Genomic DNA, 22,539 nt, shown 5'->3' on the forward strand with positions numbered 1-22,539 from the left:
TGGGCATTTAGTATTGTGGCACCTATCCTCTGAAATTTCCTCCCCTCAAATATTAGACAGGTGTCATCTCTGTCGTCTTTTCATTGCAAAGAAAACCTTCCTCTTTCAATAACACTTTTAGTCAAGATCTTTCCCAGTCTGCATCTGTATTGGAATTATTTTAAATATATTTCAAATATATTTTACCACTGGTTGTTTGCCACCCTAGACTCCTTTGGGAGGACAGGAAAGCTATTAATAAATATAAACTAAACTAAACTAACTAAAATAACTATGTTGATTACAATGGAGACAAAGCCTGTTTTCTGCTGCCTACAACTTTAGAACCTTCCATCCAAATGTCGTTCATTTTTCAGGTATTGTACTACTCCCCTAAGTCATCAGCCATGCCATGTTTCAGGCCTTCCATGTTATCTTTATGTGATGGAGGTCCCCATGTTATAAGCGGCTAGAAACTTGTAGTATCTTCTTAGCTTCAATTTCCTTTCAGTGAACACTTGTAATGTTGACATTGTCTATCTAAATGGCCTTAAATGTGCAATCACTGTACTACTCCCCAAAGGCATAAAACCTCACAAGTTTCATATTGTTTTATGCCTCAGATTGGAGTTTTCATTTCTTCTCATTTTTAAGAATACTCAAAGATTGCCTCTACAGACTGCATCCAGTGTGTATCAATTCACAGTGCTTCTTGGGTTGTTTTTTTTTTTTTTGCAGATTTTTGAGCTAATTTACCTGTGCTTTAGTTGGACAGTTTTAATGTCTTGTCACTTTCAGAGCACACCAAGACCCCTTCTCCATGCTACAGAATGTTCCTGGATGCAACAGTATGCATCAGTTTGATAATAAATGCATTGCAGCACCTCTTGTCAGTTTCAAGAAAAAGTCCTATAAGACAGGGCTTCGCAAACTTTCCCTCACCATGGTTCACTTGAAAACTGCTGAGGATATAAGTAACAGTACACAGACCACATGAATGAAGCTCACAGACAACTGGTGGTCCACGGACCACAGCTTGGGAGCCCCTGCTATAAGAAAGAGATGGGAGAAATGAAGGGAAATGATTCTATCCATTTCTTACAGAAAAACAAATTGTAGCACAATCTCTAACCAAGTTCCTCCAGGATGAATGAATTTGGAGCATACAGACCTCTGGCTGGGCCAGCCAAGTCAGGGCTCAATGGGGCTATGCCAGTTAAGTCCTTCACAGCCATATGCGTAGGGGGAAGTTTCCCATCCTGGCTCAGCAGAGGAGCACCAACTCCTAGGAGCCCAGTTTGTTTGTCCCCCCCCCCTCTACTTTTTTGGGGTGGCTCCCCAGTGTTAAAAAAAGCAGGGGCCTATCCTGGAAAATGGCAGGACTGGGTATCTGGAATCCTGAACAGAAGCACTCCACACAGCTTCTCTTTTTTGGTTACTATCCTACTTTTGATTTCCAATTCCATGTTTATTAATATGTCATGCGTAACGCTTTTTGAAATATTATTCTGTTTCATAGAATTGTAGAGTTGGAAGAGTTTAAATGAAACTTTAACACATGGCATGATAAAAGTCTGTAATTTTATCAGGACAAGTTACTTGTTGCTGTTTTTTACTGTTGTAGCAATCATTTTCGCAAAATTTATCTTCTGTACTATGAAAATAAATAAAAACAGTTTAAAAATTGATAGGGTACTTTTTAATGTTTTCAAGGCAATCAGAAATCTTCATGTTTGGGAAAGCTACATCTGTTGCCTATCTTGGGGATATTAATGGTAAATGAATCACTGTGAGCTTAAAAAAAAATGTGGCTAACTCCAACCTTGATTGGTTGCCTGGCTCCTAAATTGTAAGCCCTTTCACTAGGAAATAGGAGCTTATAATGGAACCTGGCTTTATTTGAAGCTGAGAATTGGCCATCTGATGAAGAGTTCTGTATTATAAGAGTCTTAATAATATTCCTCCATAAACAAAAGGAAATATGCATTTGCAGGTGATTGTCATGAAGAGCTTCCCCTTCTCTTTATTGTGCTTTTAAGGTGAATAAGAAGGTTCCATTACGGTTGCAATTCTAGGCACACTTAGGAGGAAGTAAACAGCACCGAAGAGAAGCAGAAAGGCATAGAAAAGGGCTGCATTTATACACTTAGGCTACAATGCTAAGCGCCAGGGGGATGGGGAACCAGAGGTGCTTGAACTGCCTTATCCAGCAGCAATTTCCATCCCATTAAGAACTTAGAACCAAGGAAGCGGCCCTATACTGAGCCAGACCATTAGTCCATGGTGGTGGTTTGCCAGCGGTCCTAGCCCTTTCTGGACATGCTGGACACTGAGCCTGGGGCCTTCTGCATGCAAAACAAATGCCACAACCCTTCCCCAAAGGGAGAGAATTTTATTATGTCAGATCCAAGGATGGTGCAGTTTTCTCCCTCATTTGGAGGCAGACTGAGAGACTGGGAAGACCTTTGGATCAATGCCATGCTCTGGTACACATCAATCCACTCCCTGGTACCACTTTTGTGGTCCTACTATCTATGTTGGATTTCCAGCATCAGTAGGGCAAGAGCCACAGAGGGGGGGGGGGGAGGAGGCACCTGAAACCAAATCTCCATCTTTGAGGTCGGACCCTCTTTCTCTGCCATTGGGAGAGGAAATTGTCAGATACAGCTATGGAGTCACCTTCGCAACACAGGAGATGCTACAACCTACTTGGATGGGGATAGGATTGCGGCAGGGCAGGGTGGCCCCAAGAGAAGGGCAACATGTACACCCCTGCAGTCAATCCAGCAATTCCACTGGTGTGTCGGTGCAGAACTGCCCTCCCTGCCCTCTCCAGGGTAAGCTGTACCAAGCCCTGTGTTGGGAAGGTAGTTCTATGGCTCTGATCCACCACTCTGGCTGCTACTGCTGTAGGCGATAGGGCTGTAGGGTTGCAAAGCTACTTTCTGGAGGCCCCAGCTTTCTGGTAGTTCAAGTCAGCCCTCCAAAGGTACCTCTTCACACAACACCACAATGTATGGAATTTACTGCAAAAGGATGTCTGATGGCCACTTGCTTATGTGGCTTTAACAGGGATTAAACAAGTTCATGGGAGACAGAGCCATAGCTATGAGAACCTCTAGGTTCAGAACCAGTATGCTACGGAATAATAGCTACTAGGGAGCAAAAATGAGGCAAGGCTATTGTCTCCACACCTTGCAGACTTCCCAGAAGCACTTTGTTGGCCTCTGTAGAGAGCAGGGTGCTGGACCTTTGCTCTGATCCAGCCAAGCTCAAGTTTGTTGAAAAAATGAAGCCATTATTGGTTATATTTATCTTTTTAATATCACCTGTTTCCTATTTGCTTTTAAAGCACACACACATATAATGCCTTTAGGTCTCTGAGAATTATATAGGTCCCCAAAGTGCTTACTTTTAATCCATGTTTCCAAAGTCCACATACTGCTGAATGCAGCAGTTAACAACAATTCAGTAAGATTTACTCTCCTGTCCTTTCCTGCTCTTTATAACCTTTTGTGCTTAAAAAGAAGAAGAAGGTATAATATGTACAGTATATATAAAATGGACATCAGGACAAAAAAGTACACCCTGAAAAAGAACCAATCCAAAAACATGGAAAACAAAATCGTTAACAAACGAAACTATGATAAGGGTACCTACAACTAATACTAGTGGCAGAGCAAAAATAGGGCGGGGGAGTTTGAAGAGCACAAGGTCCAAGTTTAATAATTCTTCTAAATGAATAACCCACTTGACTAGAACAAGGCGATCCATGGTGTGAGTGGTGTTGATATAAGTTAAGAATGTGTGTGTGTGTGTGTGTGTGTGTGTGAGAGAGAGAGAGAGAGAGAGAGAGGGAGGGATACCCATATGGTAACAAAATATTGTGGCATGGCAGAACCCTTGGTGCCTTTAAATTTATGAGTTAGCATCTTCAAGGAAACTGTCTTTTTATACCACATGCCCATTATAATGGTCAAGGAACCTTCCAGCCCTGGGTTGTAGTTAAATGGGCTGTGATCAGGAGGAACATAATCAAAGGTTTGATTAGTAGGGTGTTTTTGTCTCCTTCAAATATGGAGAGCAGACATAACTTTGGCTCTTTAACTGCCTGTTTACTAATTATGGATGTAATTTTCTCCATCCTTCAACCCCAGAAAACAGAAACAAAACGACAGCCCCAGAACATAAGCCGATAAGCATGGTTATCTGGGCAGTCTCACCAACAGCAATTAGATCCTTGACCCAATATATGAGCAAGCCTGGGCAGTGTGTGAGACCACAGATGCACCACTTTGAGAGAGTTCTGCATATTGGCAAAAGCTGAGAAGGGCTTGGTAGACTAGACCCACCCCCTCCCCGCCATACAGCTGGCCTAGAGTTTCCCCCAGGTCTTCCACCCACACCACCTTCTGTCAAATGGGGGGAACTGGCTTCTCAAAAGCAATTGATAAAAAGCAGAAGCCAGCTTCTTATGAGTTTTAATGTCTACATGAACCTGCTGGGTGATGTCATTTGGGGATTTGGGTTTAAGTGTCACCAGTAGGTTGATGACACTCAACTCTCAACCTTTTAATATTAATCATCTAACCCTAGAGATGCACTGGAAATTCTGAATGGGTGTCTGGAAGACAAACAATTGAAGATTCTTCTGCTCTCGGTGGAGGTTTGCAACTAATTTTGATTGGGGTTGTATTCTCCCCTGAAGTATCAAGTTCATTTGGGGGTTCCTGTACCTCATTTTGTCCCTGGATGGCCAGGTAATGTCAGTGGCCAGCAGTGACAAAGAAGGCAGTGCTTTGTTTTGGAGAGGGCCTTATTGGTGATGATTCTGTAGATATCTACAAATATCTACAAATTCTCTCACGAGGCAGGGATTGTGGTTCATCCACCAAACTAATTCCTCTTTGTGCTGTTAGGCAGGTATTGAAACCCCTTTTATTAATTCCAGAAGACATTTTATAATTGAGCTCTACTGTCCTCATTTTATATCCTTTGGCTTTCATGCTTGTGTGCTTTTAATCGGTTTCATTTATTTTGTTTTTAAAACTATTTTTGCATTATCAGATTTGTCATTTTCTACTTATATAAGCCATTTTGTAGGTGGGGGAGTGTTTTGTTTTTTTAAAGCAGGGCATCTTAAAAAAATAAATAGAAGGTACCACTTGAAATTACAACCAGAATGAGGTTCTGTGTTTGCAATTCAATTATACCACTTCTAACCACAACAAAAACAACTTTTAGTTTGAATGAATTTCCTGGAAGCTGAAAAATATTCTGTTTACAGAACAGACAGAGCTATCATGTACCAAATTACGACATTGTCTTATGCATTTTAATTTTCGGTTCATTCCCTCTGAAAGTACAGTTTAATGTCCATATGACTAATGCCTGTTTGGAGTTCATGTTGCTGAGGCATACCAGATTTTCACATGTCAGAAATTCCTTATTCATTTTAACTAACAAGGAAAGAAGGAAAGAAACTCATCACTAACCTTAAGGAGAAATAGGGAAGGGAGAAATGAATCTTTCTGGAACATCCTGTTGACTAAATGATGTTGGATTAAAGACTTAAAAGTATTGTTCCATTAATTTACTTTATAGCTGTTGAAACATCTCCTGAAAAGTTTGTCTTGGAACTGTCTTGGAACTGAAATTAAGGAATGCCAAGAGCATAATTTCTGGGAAAGGACTCATATCTTATGAGCTTAATGTATGTGCATTGAAGAAGTAGCTATTGCAATTCTGGCAGCTGGGATTTGCAGTGTCGAATGCCAGTGTTCAGGGCTCCAGATAGCTGGCAATGCCCCCCTCAGGACACTCCATTCCCTGTTCATCTCCCTATTTACTGCTTTTTCCTCCTGTACAGCCAGTTAACATTTCATGCCCACTGAGCATATTCGGCCCTCATTAGGCTGCAGCATTTTTGAACCTCGCATTGGTTTGTTACTCTAAACAATTTCTCTAATTCTTCACATCTTGGGGTTCCCACAAGCCTGTTAATAGCTTTTTCTTGAACATGGATGGTGTCATTCTGACCACATAAGAACAGGCATTTGCAAGATGAGGAAGTAGGGGGTAGCAGTGAGGAAGAGAGGTGCCCACTGTAGGCAACTTGCCCTTGGGCCCCTCAAAATCTTGAACTGGCACTCAAGATAGTGTGCAACAGAGATGCACTCTCCAATAGTTTGAATGTAACATGGCACATTTGCCAAAAAAGTTGGCAAATCTTGAAATAAGGCAGGGCAGGGAACCTTTCCTGGTCAGTGGGCCAGATCTTTATCTCAAAACCTCTGTCGGGTCAAATTTGACAATCCCAATGGTTAGGACTTTAAAGACCCTTTTGCAAGCAGCGCTGTGCTACTCTTTGAACGTCCAGTTTTCAGGGCTTCAAAGAGCAGCACTGGGAGAGAGAAACTGTTTCCGCTGAAGGTGCTGATAAAATGGCATTTCCCCTTCATTTTAGCAGATGCTCTACCATTGAGCTATGGTTTTCCCCCTGAACTTGCCACTCCGTACAGCCCTAAAAACACCATGTGTGCAGCACATATCGATCTGGTCCTTTGATCACACAGGTTGGGGTAAGATTTTTCCAAATGATAATCTGAAGTCAATGTGAAATTTTGCATTACTGAATTAAAATCCTCCAGCAGGTGTCACTGTAGGCATAGTCAAAGTTAGCAGAATCATTATGGCAAAGACAATAGCAGAAATGTTTCCTGTCCCGAAGCATTTTCGTATGCAGGGTTTATACTGCCTTTGGGACTTCTCAAGTCATCTGTGTGAGCACCTGATCATATTCATAAGTGGAAGAGGATCAGAAGCGAGCAATTTGCAGTGCAAATAAGCATTCCAGCTAATGGAACGTTTATACTCCAAACTGACTAGAGGAAGAACTGCTTTGAGCCTTACGCCTGAAAACACGAATGGTCCCCTCCCTGCTTTTGAGCACCTGTATTTCAAACATAAATACTTAGAACTAAGTCCCACAGATGCTGTATCCACACAAGGGCACCAGTGCATACAGCGACAATTTTTTTCTGTGTGCGCTTTCATCAATGTATGAGCAATTTCAATTGTATTCCCCCAATATCTATATTGATGTTTCCTGGCCTGTCCAAACTAGTGGGCAGTACTTGGTGGGATGTATTTCTGCAGTGTGTTGTTATAGCGAAAGGGCAAGCTCTGGTGATTGGCTATAGTGTTCATTCTTATAGGGCAAAAATGAATTCCTATAAGAGAAGCACAAAGGAAACTTGATGATATGGCTAAACCCTAACTGCTGGTCACCTAAAATTAGGGCTTTTTTTTTTACAGCTGGAACTCAGTTCTGGCACCTCTCAGGTGGGTGCCATTGCTATTCTAAGAGAATGAGGGAGGTGTTCAGGGTGAGTTTCAGCACCTATTTTTCTAGAAAAAACAGTACTGCTTAAAATTAATCACAAGATTATATGGGTTTTATTTAGGGCAGCCACTTGCATATCACAAACAGATGAGGCTACATATTTGCATAAATTTGCAGGTGCTAACTGACATGCATAACTGCAGATTGAGAAATCATTGCTGAAATTTAACAATCCATCTCATCATTGGGGAGAAGACTGTGAGGGCTTGTCCACATTTCTGCTTGTCCGGTGCTTAGAAAGCATGGGTCCAAGTAGTTTTCCTGTTGCCCCGGTCCTTTCCCGGGGAAAACTTGCTCTTCAGTGCTAAATCAGAGCAAATGTCAATCTGGAGAAAGTTTGAATTGCCATTTGCTCCAACTGAGCACTAAAGAGCAGTTTCCCCCCAGGGAAAGCAGCAGGGATGAGAGGAAGTGGGTAAGCCCTGGGTGTGATCAGGAACCTGTGTGCCTGCTCTGTTTGCTTGTCCAGGTACTAACTATTGAAAGGCAACTTCAAAGATTCTGCTCTCCTTGCTTATAGGCATTTTTTCTTAAACCGTGCAACTCTTCACATAGAAGATTGTTCTCTGACAGTCAGAGCACTGTCTCTGTAAAGCATTTGAGCACTCTGCTGAGGTCTCTGGGTGGAATGGCTGTAGGAGAGTCTGTTACAGCTGCCTCCTATATAGATTCTAATAACTAGGCAAGCAGATTAAAAGTTGAGTCTCAAAAAACACTGCTGGTATTCAGGCACATGGCTGACTCACATATTGATCTTTGTGCTGGGGAGGCAGCCAAGCTAATCCATACAAAATCCCTCAAGGAGCTTGATCTCAACCAAGACAGATGTTATTTGCTTCTTGCTTAGGGTCAAGCTCAAAGTGATATGCTAGGAAAGAACAGCTTGCTAAGTGGACCATTGAACTCATTAGTGTTACTGTTTAAGGCCGTGAGCTGCCAGGAAGAAAAGGCAGCAGAAAGGAAAGTGGATGGTTCTGTGAAGCCTCATCAATTGCTTCCTTTAGGTCGGAACTTGCTCTATACAGTCTTCATGCTTAATAAACATGAAGCCCTCCCTCTGGGGTCACTAACCTCTGTGCAGAACTGAAGGTTGGTCTGAGATTCCTCAGACCACAGATAATTATGTTAAACAATGGAGGAAGGTCACGATAGGATTAAGTTAGGTTTCTCTCATATTTGCTGATACTGGGATCTCTTCAAAATGGTGGAGAGGTACTACACAGAAGACAACATACTCTGGCCTCTGCCATGAGCCAGGGAACCTCAGATCACAATCCCTTTTGCATCATTTCTTTTCGATTATAAGCATGAAGGAAGGGAAAGTGTTATTACTGATCATTCTAAAGCATTCTAGGAGCTTTTTCACAGGCTGAAGAGTAGGGTAAACAAATAAAAATTAGCAACATCAAAGTTTACATTTTCCTAGTTCAGTACAAACAATACAACTCCAGATTTTAAATATGTAAGTGTGGCTGCTCTGAGCCAACCTCAGCTTGATTTTTTGGACCCTGATGTGGGCATTAATGTGGAAACATTTGCCTACCCACTATATAGTAGCTGAGGGGACGCGGGTGGCACTGTGGGTAAAAGCCTCAATGCCTAGGGCTTGCTGATCGAAAGGTCGGTGGTTCGAATCCCCGCGGCGGGGTGCGCTCCCGTTGCTCGGTCCCAGCGCCTGCCAACCTAGCAGTTTGAAAGCACCCTCGGGTGCAAGTAGATAAATAGGGACCGCTTTCTAGCGGGAAGGTAAACGGCGTTTCCGTGTGCAGCTCTGGCTTGCCAGAGCAGCGATGTCACGCTGGCCACGTGACCCGGAAGTGTCTCCGGACAGCGCTGGCCCCTGGCCTCTTGAGTGAGATGGGCGCACAACCCCAGAGTCTGGCAAGACTGGCCCCTACGGGCAGGGGTACCTTTACCTTTACCTTTTATATAGTAGCTACTTAATGCCTTTCTTATGGTGGGTGTAGATACCATAGTCTCTGCCCTAGGCTGTACTCTGAGCTTTACCAAGCTTTCCTGAATACTTAGCAATTACATGAGGTTGGTCATAGAATCATAGCACTGTAGAACTGGAATAATGCAATGAAGGAACAACCTCAGGTGTTGGAGACTACAGTCAGAAGGCACCTTTCCACAGTTGTAATTACCACACACTAAGGTATTAAGTGGCTACTGTGTCTTCTGTATGCAGCCTATTCCCATTCAGCATTCACAGAGATAGTACTGATTCATGCAAAATCTTAATACCTTGAACTGAGCCTGGTAGTTCACTGGCCATGTGATCCCACCTCACTGCCCCAGGTGGTAAGTAGTAGACAGAATCTTCTATTTTTCAATTGCATTTCACAGTCAGGAGGGTGTTTATACTCAGGGCTTTTTTAGACATCCATTTATTGAGCTTTGATCTTGAGAGGTTTGTAGGGAGATTAGATGTTGGCTACTTGATGAGTATTCACTCTCCTGTCTGAAAGACCTACACTGGCTCCCAGTATGTTTCCGAGTACAATTCAAAGCACTGGTGCTGACCTTTAAAGCCCTAAATGGCCTCGGCCCAGTATACCTGAAGGAGCATCTCCATCCCCATTGTTCAGCCTGGACACTGAGGTTCAGCTCTGAGGGCCTTTTGGTGGTTCCCTCACTACAAGAAGTATGGTAAGTGTTAGGTTTCTATTCCCCCACTGCACCTCAGATATGTGGGACTGTTAATCATCACATGTCTGTGTACATTCTAACACTAGCTGTTGGAGCACGAGAACGGATGTTTTGCCTTTCACTGTTCCGTTTTCATATTTCTGTTGTCCCTTCTCTCTGGGAGGAAGAAGGAGAGGAGACATGTTCCCTTTTGTTCTGAACTTGTAAATAATAAAGTAGCTTTAGTGCCGCCCTGCCCCTGGGCCTGGCTTCTGCTGATGTTTTGTTTACTCTGCTAATGTGTGCCCTACTGTCGGAAGACATCGGTCACGTAGTCCTGTCAGAAAGGAGACAGATGATTTCTCTGGACAGTACCCAGGAGGGAGAACCAGGCAGGCAGGCATAATGGTGTTTGGCTGGACGCCCACCCTCCAGTTTGGACCGTATCCTGACAATAAGGTTAAAGGGAACAAGACAGAGGGCCTTCTTGGTAGTGGCGCCCCCCCCCCCCCCCGTGGAAAGCCCTCCTATCAGATGTCAAGGAAATAAATAACTCTCTGACTTTTAGAAGACATCTGAAGGTAGCCCTGTATCAGGAAATTTTTAATTTCTGATGTTTCTACATTTTTTCATATGCTGTAAGGCACCCAGAGTGGCTGGGGAAATCCAGCCAGATGGGCAGGGTATAAATAATAAAAATATTATTATTAATAATTATTATTAGTTGTATTACTAGTATTATTATTATTATCTGCAATGTTTTTGTTGAGGGTAGCTGACATTGCTTCAAAGCAAGTATTATCCCACCCTTGCCAGTGCATTTTCTTGCCACTTTCTTTATCTCAAAAAGGTCTGATCTTTTGGGGAAGTGGGTTTGTTGTGCAAGAGCTCCAAATCAACTTTCATTGCAGAACCTAAATTTGTTGGGATGTGACTGAATTTGACGCCAAAATAGTGACAATCTGGAAGTGCCCTAGTCCTCCCCCCCTCTTGAAGGTGCTGGGATTATCAGCAGTCTGATATATAGACAGACTATAGAACTGGAAATTAAATTCTGTGCAGGAAAAAACACCATGATATATATTTGGCCATACTGTCATACGCATAATGGAGAGAGGCAATTTCCTTTATATTGGAGTCCACATACTTGTATTTGTTCCCTAAAAGCAAAGGGGAACATTATGTTCTCCTGCCTCCCATCAACTCTTGCAAAGTCCCAAAAGGAAACCTTCAATAGAAAAGATTGGCTGTGATACCAAGGAACAACGCTGAGCCAAGCAAAACTGCATTGCTGTGGATGCAGAATATGGCGACACATGACCAATATCTTTAAAATGAGGCTAGCAATGACTGTGAATCATGACAGACACATACTATCTGAACTCCAGTGAAAGGGATTTGAGCTGGCCCCACAACTGTGGAATTCAATCATTTTGAAGGTTACACAGGCCCTTTCTATGGTAGTTTTTAAGCAGGCCCTGAAGACCTCCCTCTTCTTATACATGCAGGTCCCACTATCCAAACACAAGACATTCTAAGGAAATTATTTGTAAGGTAAAGGTAAAGGTAAAGGTACCCCTGACCATTAGGTCCAGTCGCGGACGACTCTGGGGTTGTGGTGCTCATCTCGCTCTATAGGCCGAGGGAGCCGGCGTTTGTCCGCAGAAAGCTTCCGGGTCATGTGGCCAGCATGACTAAGCTGCGAACCAGAGCAGTGCACGGAAACGCCGTTTACCTTCCCGCTGGAGCGGTACCTATTTATCGACTTGCACTTGATGTGCTTTCAAACTGCTAGGTGAGCAGGAGCTGGGACCAAACAACAGGAGCTCACCCTGTTGCTGTGATTCGAACCACCGACCTTCTGATCGGCAAGCCCTAGCTCTGTGGTTTAGACCACAGCGCCACCCGCGTCCCATGTTTGTTAGGTTAGTATTTGCATAATGAGTTCACAATTCCCCTTGATTCCTATGGGGAAATTTCTAATCTGTTTCTGACTGTGGAATTTTGACCTGAAAATGATGGGAAAAAACTAGGAAAACCCTCTGAAACCTTGTGAAAGGCAAACAAAGAAAGGAAAAATGCTCTCTTATTTGTCTGATCTCTCCCCTCATGGTTTCTGGCAAAACAGCTACTGTAGACCAGCAAAACACAAAAATGAAGGTTTGTTTAAAGCTGCTGGTTTGTTTACACAGGTCTGGCTGTTTGGATATCTGAATCTACAGTGTGTATAGTGAGGTTTGGGTACTAATTTCTCTTGTTTGAATAAGTGAAATTTCATATAACAAGCATCGGGATAGATGAATGCATCAAAAGCTCCAGAATCAGAGAGCGCATTCTGAATGCCATTTGGTGGGGAATAAGAAAAGGAGAAGCCAGTTTCCACAGACATCTGGTTGGTCACTATGGACAACAGGATGCTGGGATAGGCAGGTTGTTGGTCTGATCCAGTGGGGATCCTCTTATTGCCACTTGCTGCCTTTCCCCCAACACTTAACTGCTGGCTTCTAATTTCCTCTTGTCAACAGGGGTGGGAAGATTTAGCTGTTTCATGTACCATATTTAGAAGCCATGTTCCATTTTGGGCAAATGGAAACTATTAGGCTGCCACTTCCCCCTGCCTTTAACACTTAACAGACGCATGACCACTAGCCATTCAGTAAGAGCAGTCTTCAGTGCATCTCCTTGCCAGGAAACACAGAACCTCAGTCAGTGTGGGAGGAGAGATCTCAATAATAGGTACAGTGGTACCTCGGGTTATATACGCTTCAGGTTACACACTCCACTAAGCCAGAAATAGTGCTTCAGGTTAAGAACTTCGCTTCAGGATAAGAACAGAAATTGGGCTCCGGCGGCCCCATTAGCTAAAGTGGTGCTTCAGGTTAAGAACAGTTTCAGGTTAAGAAGGGACCTCCGGAATGAATTAAGTACTTAACCCGAGGTACCACTGTACAATCACAGTGAACACTTACGCAATTTCTATTTATTTCAATGAGGGTCTGCAGGAAGAGATTCCATCCCCTTTGGCTGCAGACATTCCTGGGCTGGGATAGCTTGACCATAGCAGTCCAGGCCCTGGTAATTTCATGACTGGAATGCTGCCATGCACTCTCTGTGGCTTGTGGCTGGTGCAGAAGCTGCAGTTAGTGCAGAATGCTGCAGCATGATTGGTGACAGCATATTAAAACTTCTGCTCAAAGACCTGCATCAGCTGCTGATCTGCTACAAGGTATTCTGATTAGCATATAGAGCCTGATCAGCTTGGGCCCAGTATACTTGGGGAATCATCTTACCCAGGCTTCTCCAACCTTGGCCCTCCAGATGTTTTTGGCCTACAACTCCCATGAGCCCTAGCTAGCAGGACCAGTGATGAGGGATGATGGAAATTGTAGTCCCAAAACATATGGAGGGCCAAGGTTGAGGAAGCCTGATCTTACCCCTATTTGACTGCTTTCATCTGCAGAGCTAGCACTTTTAAAAGTGCCATGTTCATTTGGTATCTGTGAGGAGTCCATCTTTAGTGTAGCAGCACATGTGCTCTGGACTTCCTGGTCTATGAACAGTGCGCAGGAATTGTCCTTCTATTGTTGTAGACCCCAGCTAAAATGTTTTTATTTCAGCCAACTTGTTCAAACTTGTAATTCAGTTATGTAGACTTGGGTTGGTTTTTTTTTACCTTTTGCGGATTGTATTTGTTTATTGTTGATAATTTGTATATTACTGATGCATTGCTGAATACCACAGCTGTCAAATTTCCCCTTTGTTTAAGGGAAATTCCCTTATTCCAAATAGGATTCCTCACAAGAAAAGGGAAACATTGACAGCTATGCTGAATACAGGGGAGAGTCCAAAATGATTCAGGACACAATCTAATGTTAAAGAGGTTATGACAAAGAGGTTATAGAATACTATGCTAGAGTGCCAGCTATATTGCCATTGTGACAGATATGTTCAAACTGTTTAAATATTGTGATTTAATTGTTGTAATCCACTCTGGGACCTTAGGTTGAAGGGCAGGTTAATAATAGCAATAATATGGTGGCAACATGTGCCAAATACACTAGGTGTATTTGTAGCAAAGCTACACTGTGGGAATAGTTGAAATGGGGGTTGGGACAGAGTTGTGGGGAAGACATGGGCAGTACAGGGTGGAGCACCATTATTAGCCTGTCTGCAATGTACACATCTCAGATTATCCATGGCTTATGTTTCAAATGATATGGAAGCTGGCCTGAAGGTGAACACATCAAACAGTAGTAGAAGCCACATATGAATTGTTGGTAATATCATATGTAAAGTACTTTGCTTCAAACACCAGCAGTGGTAATGCACTGAATGGCAATGTGCACATAGCCTAAGGCAAATCCTTGGGCAAGGATTAAAGGGCTGATTCAGAGTCTGTATTCTAGGGCCACAGTTAACGACAGTGGGCTCCCTTGAGTGAACCTGTTATAGAAAGATAAAATATGCACTACTGTACAAATAATAATGTAGCAGCAAAACACCTGAACAATATGAAATGGTTCACATTCAAGGCATTCATCAATTATCTATAGAGAAAATTATCAAATTCTGCTTTCAATCTCACTTAAAATAAACTCAGAAGAGAAAAGGAAAATGCTACAAGAAGTCACTTACACTGTAAAATTATAAACAGAAAAAATGGAAGTGTGTGGTATTTATTCCCCAAACTATAGCTTGGCATATAATAAATGCAAAACAGAAATGCCAAAATAATACTGGATTGTTCTTTCATAGACTGTGATAATAAACTCTGCTTAGTATGAATTAGGCCAAACAAAGCAACAAAGCTATTTTAACTGACCTATTTTAACCTCACCAGCATTTGCAAATAAAAGCTAGATGTAACCGACTCAAAGAGCTAAACTAAGTCTCATGATGAATATTTTAAAAGGTCTTTAAATGTCACCTAGTAAGGCTTAAAATATTTCTTTAGCAATTTAGATTGTGGAAATGTGAATAAGCATACAGTATATGTAAATTTACCTAATGAAAGGATAAAAATCCTTCTGTTTACGTAGGGATTTAAAGCTATTGATCCAGCTACTCTATCTTTGTGGGTAAAATACTAAGATGGAGCAGAAAAAGGGAAATGGAGTCTGGGGAAGGGAGAATAAGTCCAATAGGAACCTGGCCAAGGGGTCAGTACCAGAGAGGATTAACCTAGAAACTAATAAAGTAAAGTCATTGTCGGATAGCAAAGAACGAGGTTAGGATTAAGTAAAATAAACTAGAAGCAAAAACAATTTCAGGCTGCTAGAATCCAAGTCCAGGAGTCTTGGTAGGATTTGAAACCTAGACTGTCAAGTAGACAATAGGCAGTTAATGTCCTGTGGAAATATTAGAAAGCAACTGGAAGATGCTTCAGGATCTGATACAGGCTTAGAGTGTCCTAAAGCGGAAGGAAGGAAGTAGGTTATGAGGTGAAGCAAGGGCAGTGAATGTTTACATGGACAGAGAATTACTGCAGGAACATCACTACAGCCCAGACATTCTGTACTACCTCTTTTGTACCCATAAAACAAAATAATTCAACTGGATTGATTGATTTAAATGTGGCAAATTAGCTTCTTTGAATATAGTTCTCTCCTTGATAAAATACCACTTCTTAAATTTATTAAATTACTTTCTGTAACAATGAGGACTAGAAATATGCACTTTAAAAATGAAAGGTGAAGTCCTTAGGAATTGGTGACATATAAGGGCTCTTGATTGGAAGGGTGAGTCAGTGATTCAAGGCACGCCTGGTGTCACACAAAGGCTGTGTTGTGGGCTTGCTGTCTGATTTTTGTGAACAGGTCTGCCACTGTGGTTTTTGCAAAAAAAAGTTTCCAGATGGATGCTGAGATTTGACAAAAGAACATCAGTGTTCCTTGAATGGTTGTGGATGATCTCCTGAATGAGCAATGCACCTGTAGTGCAGGACTCAGAGAGACGCTTAGCAGATAACTGGGTGGGGAAAAGGAGGAATTAAATATAGAAACAGGAAAGTGGTGAAGAATGCTAAAGTGTTTGAAATTTACAGCACTGCTTCTCTTTCATAAGCACTGCAACTTTTAAATTGTTTTATCATGACTTCATAGGTGGAGAAACTAAATTTTGTACTCATGGCAAAATATTTTTTTTGTGTTTGTCTTAGGAATCAATTGAGGGCACATGCATTACTCCCTTTAACAGTAAACTCAGTGCTTCTGTAAGGACTGACATGGAGCTAAAATGAGACCACTGAGAAGTAAGAAAATAAAGTTTTAAAAGGCACAATTGGACTCATTTTCCATGCTGGCGAAAGACCTGAACAGGGCCCTAACTATACATTATGATTTTGCAGCAATTTTTGTTGTTGCTATTATCACATATAGGAGAAATCGCATTGTAGACATTGCCACCTCTCTGAACCAAGCATTAGCGATGCAACAGCATTAATTTAACTCATTGCCCCTCTCTTTTCATTATCCCAAACTTTTTCTTACCTTGAAAAACAGCTGAGCTGTGGTGTCTTCATTTTCATCTTCTGTATTTGTGCTCTGTGTCCTGAAGGAAAATAGATATTGCCTCCACACTGATAGGTCATAAAAGGGCATATTTCTAAATCCAATTCCACACTCCGTTTTCTTTGGAAAATGTCAGGGTTTTTTTATAGAAAATATACTTCAAATCCAGACACTGAAGCAAATGAAAGCAGCGTAAGATTAACTTCTCCTTGAATCAATGGGACAAGTATCTGATTCTCTTGAAGTTTATTCGATCTTTCCTGCACTGCTTACAGCTGGGAGGGCAAACAGGATTATCTGTTGTCTGTGCAGCTCCTTTGAATTCCACAAAGTATTAGTCCAAGTATTAGTGGATTGCTTTAGCTTGCTGATTGCAAGTTGATAAAGATTCTAAAACAACAACAAGAAGAAAAATGAATCCTGATACAGAATATCTGATGAAGCATCTAAACTCATTGTAGCCGTGACACTTAACAGTGAGAGCAAAGCAGCATTGTTCAGTGAATTGGTTTTTACGTGTAGTCCTGTACAGAAAAGATTAGGCATAAGGATGACACAGTTCCACAGGGATTGGAACGTGACACTGAACTGCTGAGTCCAACTTAGACCAGTGGTATTTGTCAATCACAGAGTAGCCAACTGATTTAACTAATCCTTCCAGTCTAAATGGAAATGTGACTTTAGCGATATAAGTGAACACTGAGAAACTTCAGGTAGCTTATTAATAGGTCTTTGATCCTAGCTTAAATATCACAAAAATAATTTCTCTTTCTCTCTCTACAAATAAGACCTGATTAACTGGTTGCATTAAACCACACCATTTAAATTATATGTATCCATCATCCATTCTGCCTAAAGGTGGGAGCAGAAGACTACAGAATGAAAACCAGGTTAAATTGTCATAATGGATTCATTCATTAGAACCTGTTAATGATATGACCACTTTAGTCTGTCAGCAATACTTTCATAATTATATTTGTGACAAATTGGTGGCCTTTGGTTTCGCTCTGTTCTGTGCTTGCTATAATCTAATTACAGTAGCACAGTCTTTCGCAGACATTATGTTTTGCAGAACAAAATCCCTGTTAGCTCAGCTTTTGAGAGTGATTTATATATTTTGTGCGTTTTTATGTATTATGTTGTACAGGAGGCTGCATGGTAGTGTGGGGGTTGTGCTGGACTTCGACCAAAGAGAGAGAGACAGGCTACCCTGTGGCCTACCAAATATTGTTGGGCTCCAAGCCAGCATGCCATTGGGTCAAGGATGGTGGGAGCTGTAGTCTAGTGACTCCTGCAGAGCCACAAGTTCCAGATCCTTGCATAAGTCAAGTCTGTTGGCACCCTTAACACCATAAAGGGTGGAGACTAACAGATGGGCTGACCCCAAGTTATTTTATACATTCTGGGTGAGATCCAAGATCATGCCAGCAAAAGTGACCAGTCTTGCCCTTCCTCTCCTTTTCAGCCTTCTCCATACTTTGCTCTAGAGGGCTGCCAACTCCCTGGGGCAGATTTGGAGACTGAACAGCCGGCTGCAAGAGTGGAGATGAAGGGGAAGTCTTGTTTGCACAAGCAGATCAGCTGCACAAGTGGGGATTACCCTCAAGGCCCTGTCTACCCCCCCCCCCCCCGATAACACACATGGGAGGAAGTGATGTGGAAGAACATGTGCACGCAGGAAAGAACCATGTGTGCAATTGGAATTTAGTGGCAGTAGGTTTAGCAAGCCAGACAACCCAAGTGATTGTCTTCCCAGGAAGTAAAACACCTGCAGCTACAGCAGCAAAACGAAGCTTGAGAACTGTTGATGTTTTGTCATATACTGTAATCAAATGAAAACATATGAAGGCATACATCAGGAAATACGGAATATTGTTTCATCTCATTAAATTGCAATTTGTGTTTGGTGAAAGTATTTGAACTTTTGCTTTCTCTGTAATAATAATAATAAATTATCATATTATTGAGTTTTGTTCCATATGTTAGCAGTTCCCACCGGAAGGTGTGCCGTTGGTTTACATTACATAAAATTGAAATATGTCATTTGAAGACTGATACTCTGTTTGATTGCAACCCTGTACCTGGCAATTAGTCTCACTGAATTAGGTGCAATCCAGAGAAACAGAGAGAGAGCTGTTTGTGTATTGTGGGCCTTTTATTTCCATTTTGTACATTTACTCTCCAAAATGCACAAGAGGGATTGTTATTATTATTATTATTACTACTTGAAATAATGGGATGCACAGCTATAATAATAATGCAGTGGTACCTCAGTTCTTGAACTTAATCTGTTCCAGAAGTCCGTTTGACTTTTAAAATGTTCGAAAATCAATGTGCGGCTTCCGATTGGTACAGGTGCCCCAGAAACAATAGCCAACAGCCGCATCAGAAATACGGCTTCTGAAAAACATTTGAAAACCGGAACACTCGAAAAACGTTCGAAAACCGGTTTTCAGTGTTTGTGAGTTAATTTGTTTGTCAACTAGGCCGTTCGAGAACCAAGGTTCCACTGTAATAACAATTTTATTATTTATTCCCCACCCATGTGGCTGGATTGTCATCTCACCACCACCCTTACCACACCCCTCCACATTAACCCTCTAGAATAATAATTTAATAATTTATTATTTTTACCCCGCCCATCTGGCTGAGTTTCCCCAGCCACCCAAGGTACCACTGTATCCTACTTTTAAAAGACATCTGAAGGCAGCCCTGTTTAGGGAAGTTTTTAATGTTTAATGCTGTATTGTGTTTTTAATATTTTATTGGGAGCTGCCCAGAGTGGCTGGGGAAACCCAGCCAGATGGACGGGGTATAAATAAATTATTATTATTATTATTATTATTATTACTATTATTATTATTCCTACTCATATTGAAATACTGCCCCTCAATGAGGCCAGACTTAGATTCACAAAATGTTTAGGGGTATGTGTACCCCTGCGTCCCCCCAGAAAAAAGCACTGACTACAGGAGTTTGCAGATGTAATCTCAGAGCCACTGTCTATAACCTTTGAGAATTCTTTGAGAACAGGTGAGGTCCCTGCAGATTGGAGACAGGTACAGTAAATATTGTCCCCATCTTCCAAAAGGGGGAAAAGACCCAAGTAACTACCAACCAGTTAGCTTGATGTCAATACAGTGGTACCTCGGGTTAAGAACTTAATTCATTCTGGAGGTCCGTTCTGAACCTGAAACTGTTCTTAACCTGAAGCACCACTTTAGCTAATGGGGCCTCCCGCTGTCACCGCCACTCGATTTCTGTTCTCATCCTGAAGCAAAGTTCTTAACCCAAGGTACTATTTCTGGGTTAGCAGAGTCTGTAACCTGAAGGGTCTGTAACCTGAAGTGTCTGTAACCCGAGGTACCACTGCACCAGGAAAGGTCCTAGAACAGATCTGTATATGAGTACTCAGAAATAATGCTGTGATTACTACAACCCAGCATGGGTTTCTCAAAAACAAGTCATGCCAGACGAATCTCATTTCCTTTTTGACAGAATTACAAGCTTGGTAAATTAGGGGAAGGCTGGGAATGTAGTGTATCTTTATTTCAGTAAGGCTTTTTGACAAAGTCCCCCATGATCTTCTTGCAGAGAAGCTGGTAAAATGTGGTCTGAACAATGTAACTGTTGGGTGGATTTTTAGCTGGTTAACTGACCAAAACCCAAAGACTACTCACTGATGGAGAAAAAAGTGACAAGTGAGATGCTTGTTATTGTTCAACGTCTTTATAAATGACTTGGAAGAAGGAATTGAGGGGGTGCTCATCAAATTTGCAGATGATACCAAAATGGGAGGAGGAGCTCCCATTTCTGTCTGCCGTAGAAGACAGAACTGGGATACAAGATGACTTTAACAGATTGGAGAACAAGACCCAAACTAACAAAATGAATTTCACTAGGGAAAAATGTCAGGTTTTAAGCAGCTGCACAAATATAAGATGGGGGACCCCTGCCTTGTCAGTAGTACACGTGAAACGGATAGACCACAAGATGAACGCGAGTCAACAGTGTGATGCAGCAACAGCAAAATAAGCTAATGTTCTTCTAGGCTGCATCAACAGAAGTAACAGTAACAGATCAAGGGAAGTAACAGTACCACTTTTCTGCCTTGGTCAGACCACACCTGGAATGCTGTGTCCAGTTCTGAGCGCCACAATTTAATAAGGATATGGACAAGCTGGAACTTGATCAAAGTTCTATGTTTGTGTACGTGCGCGCGCCGCGGGGAGGGCGAGTGCATTGGAGGTCATTGCGTTACTAAACTTGCCACGGACCAGGCTATATGATTGTTTTATCACAGCTGCCTGCAAATGCTCTCTTAAAACTCTCCCATTAACCCTCCAATAACGTTAGAAAATAAAAAGAAAAGCGTTCTGTGACGCTGAAAATAAAAGTTGCGTCTACACAGCGTTCTAACGTACCGGCCCAGCACGCTCGCCCTCGCGGCGTCCCCGCCTCCTCTTTTGGCTAACATTTCCCGCTTCGCGAAGGGTGCCTTCCCGGGACCCGTAGCGTCGCCCTATCTCGGCCGCTGTTGTTGTCAGCTGAGCGCAGTCACATGACCGTGAGCCTCGGCTGTCCCTCTTCTGCTTAGCTGCTGTGGGTCACCCGTTGCCGCTGCGGATTCCGGGGACTTCATCGCCGGCCTACGAAGCGAGGGAGGTAAGTGAGGCCTGCAGCGCCGGGAGCGGGACAGGGGCTGGAGCGGAAGGCCATGGGGTGGGGCTGGTGGGCACCGGGAAGGGGCAGGCGCTGCGCCCACTTGCCTTCGGGCGAGCATCGCTGGCAAGGAAGCTGCGCGCTACCCCGGAGACTCAGCTGGAACTCACGGAAGGCCGCCCCGTTCTCGCCTCCCGGGCTACCCACGTACCCTCTCAGCTAGGAAAGCTCTTGCGGATTCCCAGCATCTGTTTAAGCGGCGAGTGATTATCTCGATGCCTCAGGGAAGGTCACAAGCAGAGCACTGTGGTTCTTTATTATCTCCTGGCTCTGGTACTTGGGAGGCATTACTGAGGTTCTGGCTTTTTAACCCCCTTGCTGTTGTGGCTAATCCCAGCTTTTGCTAGTCTTGGAATCCATGAATTTGATTGCTCTGCTGCACTCTCAGCTATTGGGCTAGATGTTCTTTAAGTGGTGCAGAAAAATAAGTGCCAAGATGGAGATGCTGCTGTGCATATTTTAAAAAAGCAAAACAGCACAGGGCCACTCTGATCCCGGGATGGGAATTGTCTAGTTATTTCAGTCTTTCTATAAGAGCTTTGTTTTTCTGAATCTTGCTGTCCTTGAGCTTACTGAACCATTAGGTTTTCTCTCACCACTTCGTTAAATGTTTGTGCTCCTTGTAATCATACCAGTATCTTGCTTGGTACTGCTAATGACTTTTGGAGTACATATAGGAGAACTTGGGTTGTATGCTAGATTGAAAAATGGTTGTTCAACTGCCTTTATCTGAGGTAAGACTTGATTGTGTTGACACTAACACAGCGGGCAGAAGGAAATGTTTCATCCAATAACAGTCATTGCATGTTTCCAGTGGAAGGGAGGAAACAGTTTACAGTATATGGTTTTCGTGTGTAGGCAAATGGTCCTGATGAAGTTTGAACAGGTTCAGTCAGGCTGAGTTATCTGATGTTTATGGAGAGTTCTGCCCTAACAATGATTTAATGCATTAAAAACTCAGGCAGCTTGTTTTGGCATCAGAGTTGGACTAGGCCAGACACCCCCTAAGAAAGTAGAAAGCAGAAGTGGTGAAGGTCATTCATTCTGGTATTCAAACTATACTTCCATTCTGTTGTTTTTTTTTAAGTGTCACTTTAGGATGATGTTCAGTGCAATCTTGTTCATGCAGCACAATCTTGTTCATGCTTGAACATGTGCTTACAGCTAGAAAGTGTGTATAGGGTTGAAAAATTGAAAAGTTACCCCTTAGCTGGAAAGGGGAAGTGACATTGGTTATAGGTCACAGGAAGTAGAACTCAAGTTAATTCTTAGCTTCTGGGCAAAATTACTTGC

At 42.5% G+C, this 22,539-nt stretch overlaps 2 protein-coding genes across 4 annotated transcripts in view; one reads left to right on the top strand and one right to left on the bottom strand.

Annotated features, from left to right (window-relative positions):
• Window positions 1-21,035, bottom strand: part of RGS20 (regulator of G protein signaling 20) — a 46,246-nt gene extending 25,211 nt beyond the window's left edge. Inside the window, exons 1-2 of one of the 3 annotated variants that reach the window (XM_083748075.1) lie at window positions 20,949-21,035; window positions 16,504-16,914 (exon numbers count right to left, since the gene is read on the bottom strand). In XM_083748075.1, the coding sequence (XP_083604201.1) occupies window positions 16,504-16,614 (111 nt within the window). In that variant the 5' untranslated portion in view covers window positions 16,615-16,914; window positions 20,949-21,035. Of the gene's footprint in view, window positions 1-16,503; window positions 16,915-20,623; window positions 20,642-20,948 lie in introns of those variants that run through there. The other 2 variants (XM_083748074.1, XM_083748076.1) reach the window with 2 other exon arrangements.
• Window positions 21,036-21,075: 40 nt separating this feature from the next.
• ATP6V1H (ATPase H+ transporting V1 subunit H) overlaps window positions 21,076-22,539 on the top strand; it is a 35,264-nt gene continuing 33,800 nt past the window's right edge. Inside the window, exon 1 of the mRNA XM_083747906.1 lies at window positions 21,076-21,189. The gene's annotated coding sequence lies outside the window, so the exon portion shown is untranslated. The remainder of the gene's footprint in view (window positions 21,190-22,539) is intronic.

The sequence above is a fragment of the Podarcis gaigeae genome (genome assembly GCF_964106915.1).
Source record: "Podarcis gaigeae genome assembly, chromosome: 7".
NCBI classification, from domain to species: Eukaryota; Metazoa; Chordata; class Lepidosauria; order Squamata; family Lacertidae; genus Podarcis; species Podarcis gaigeae.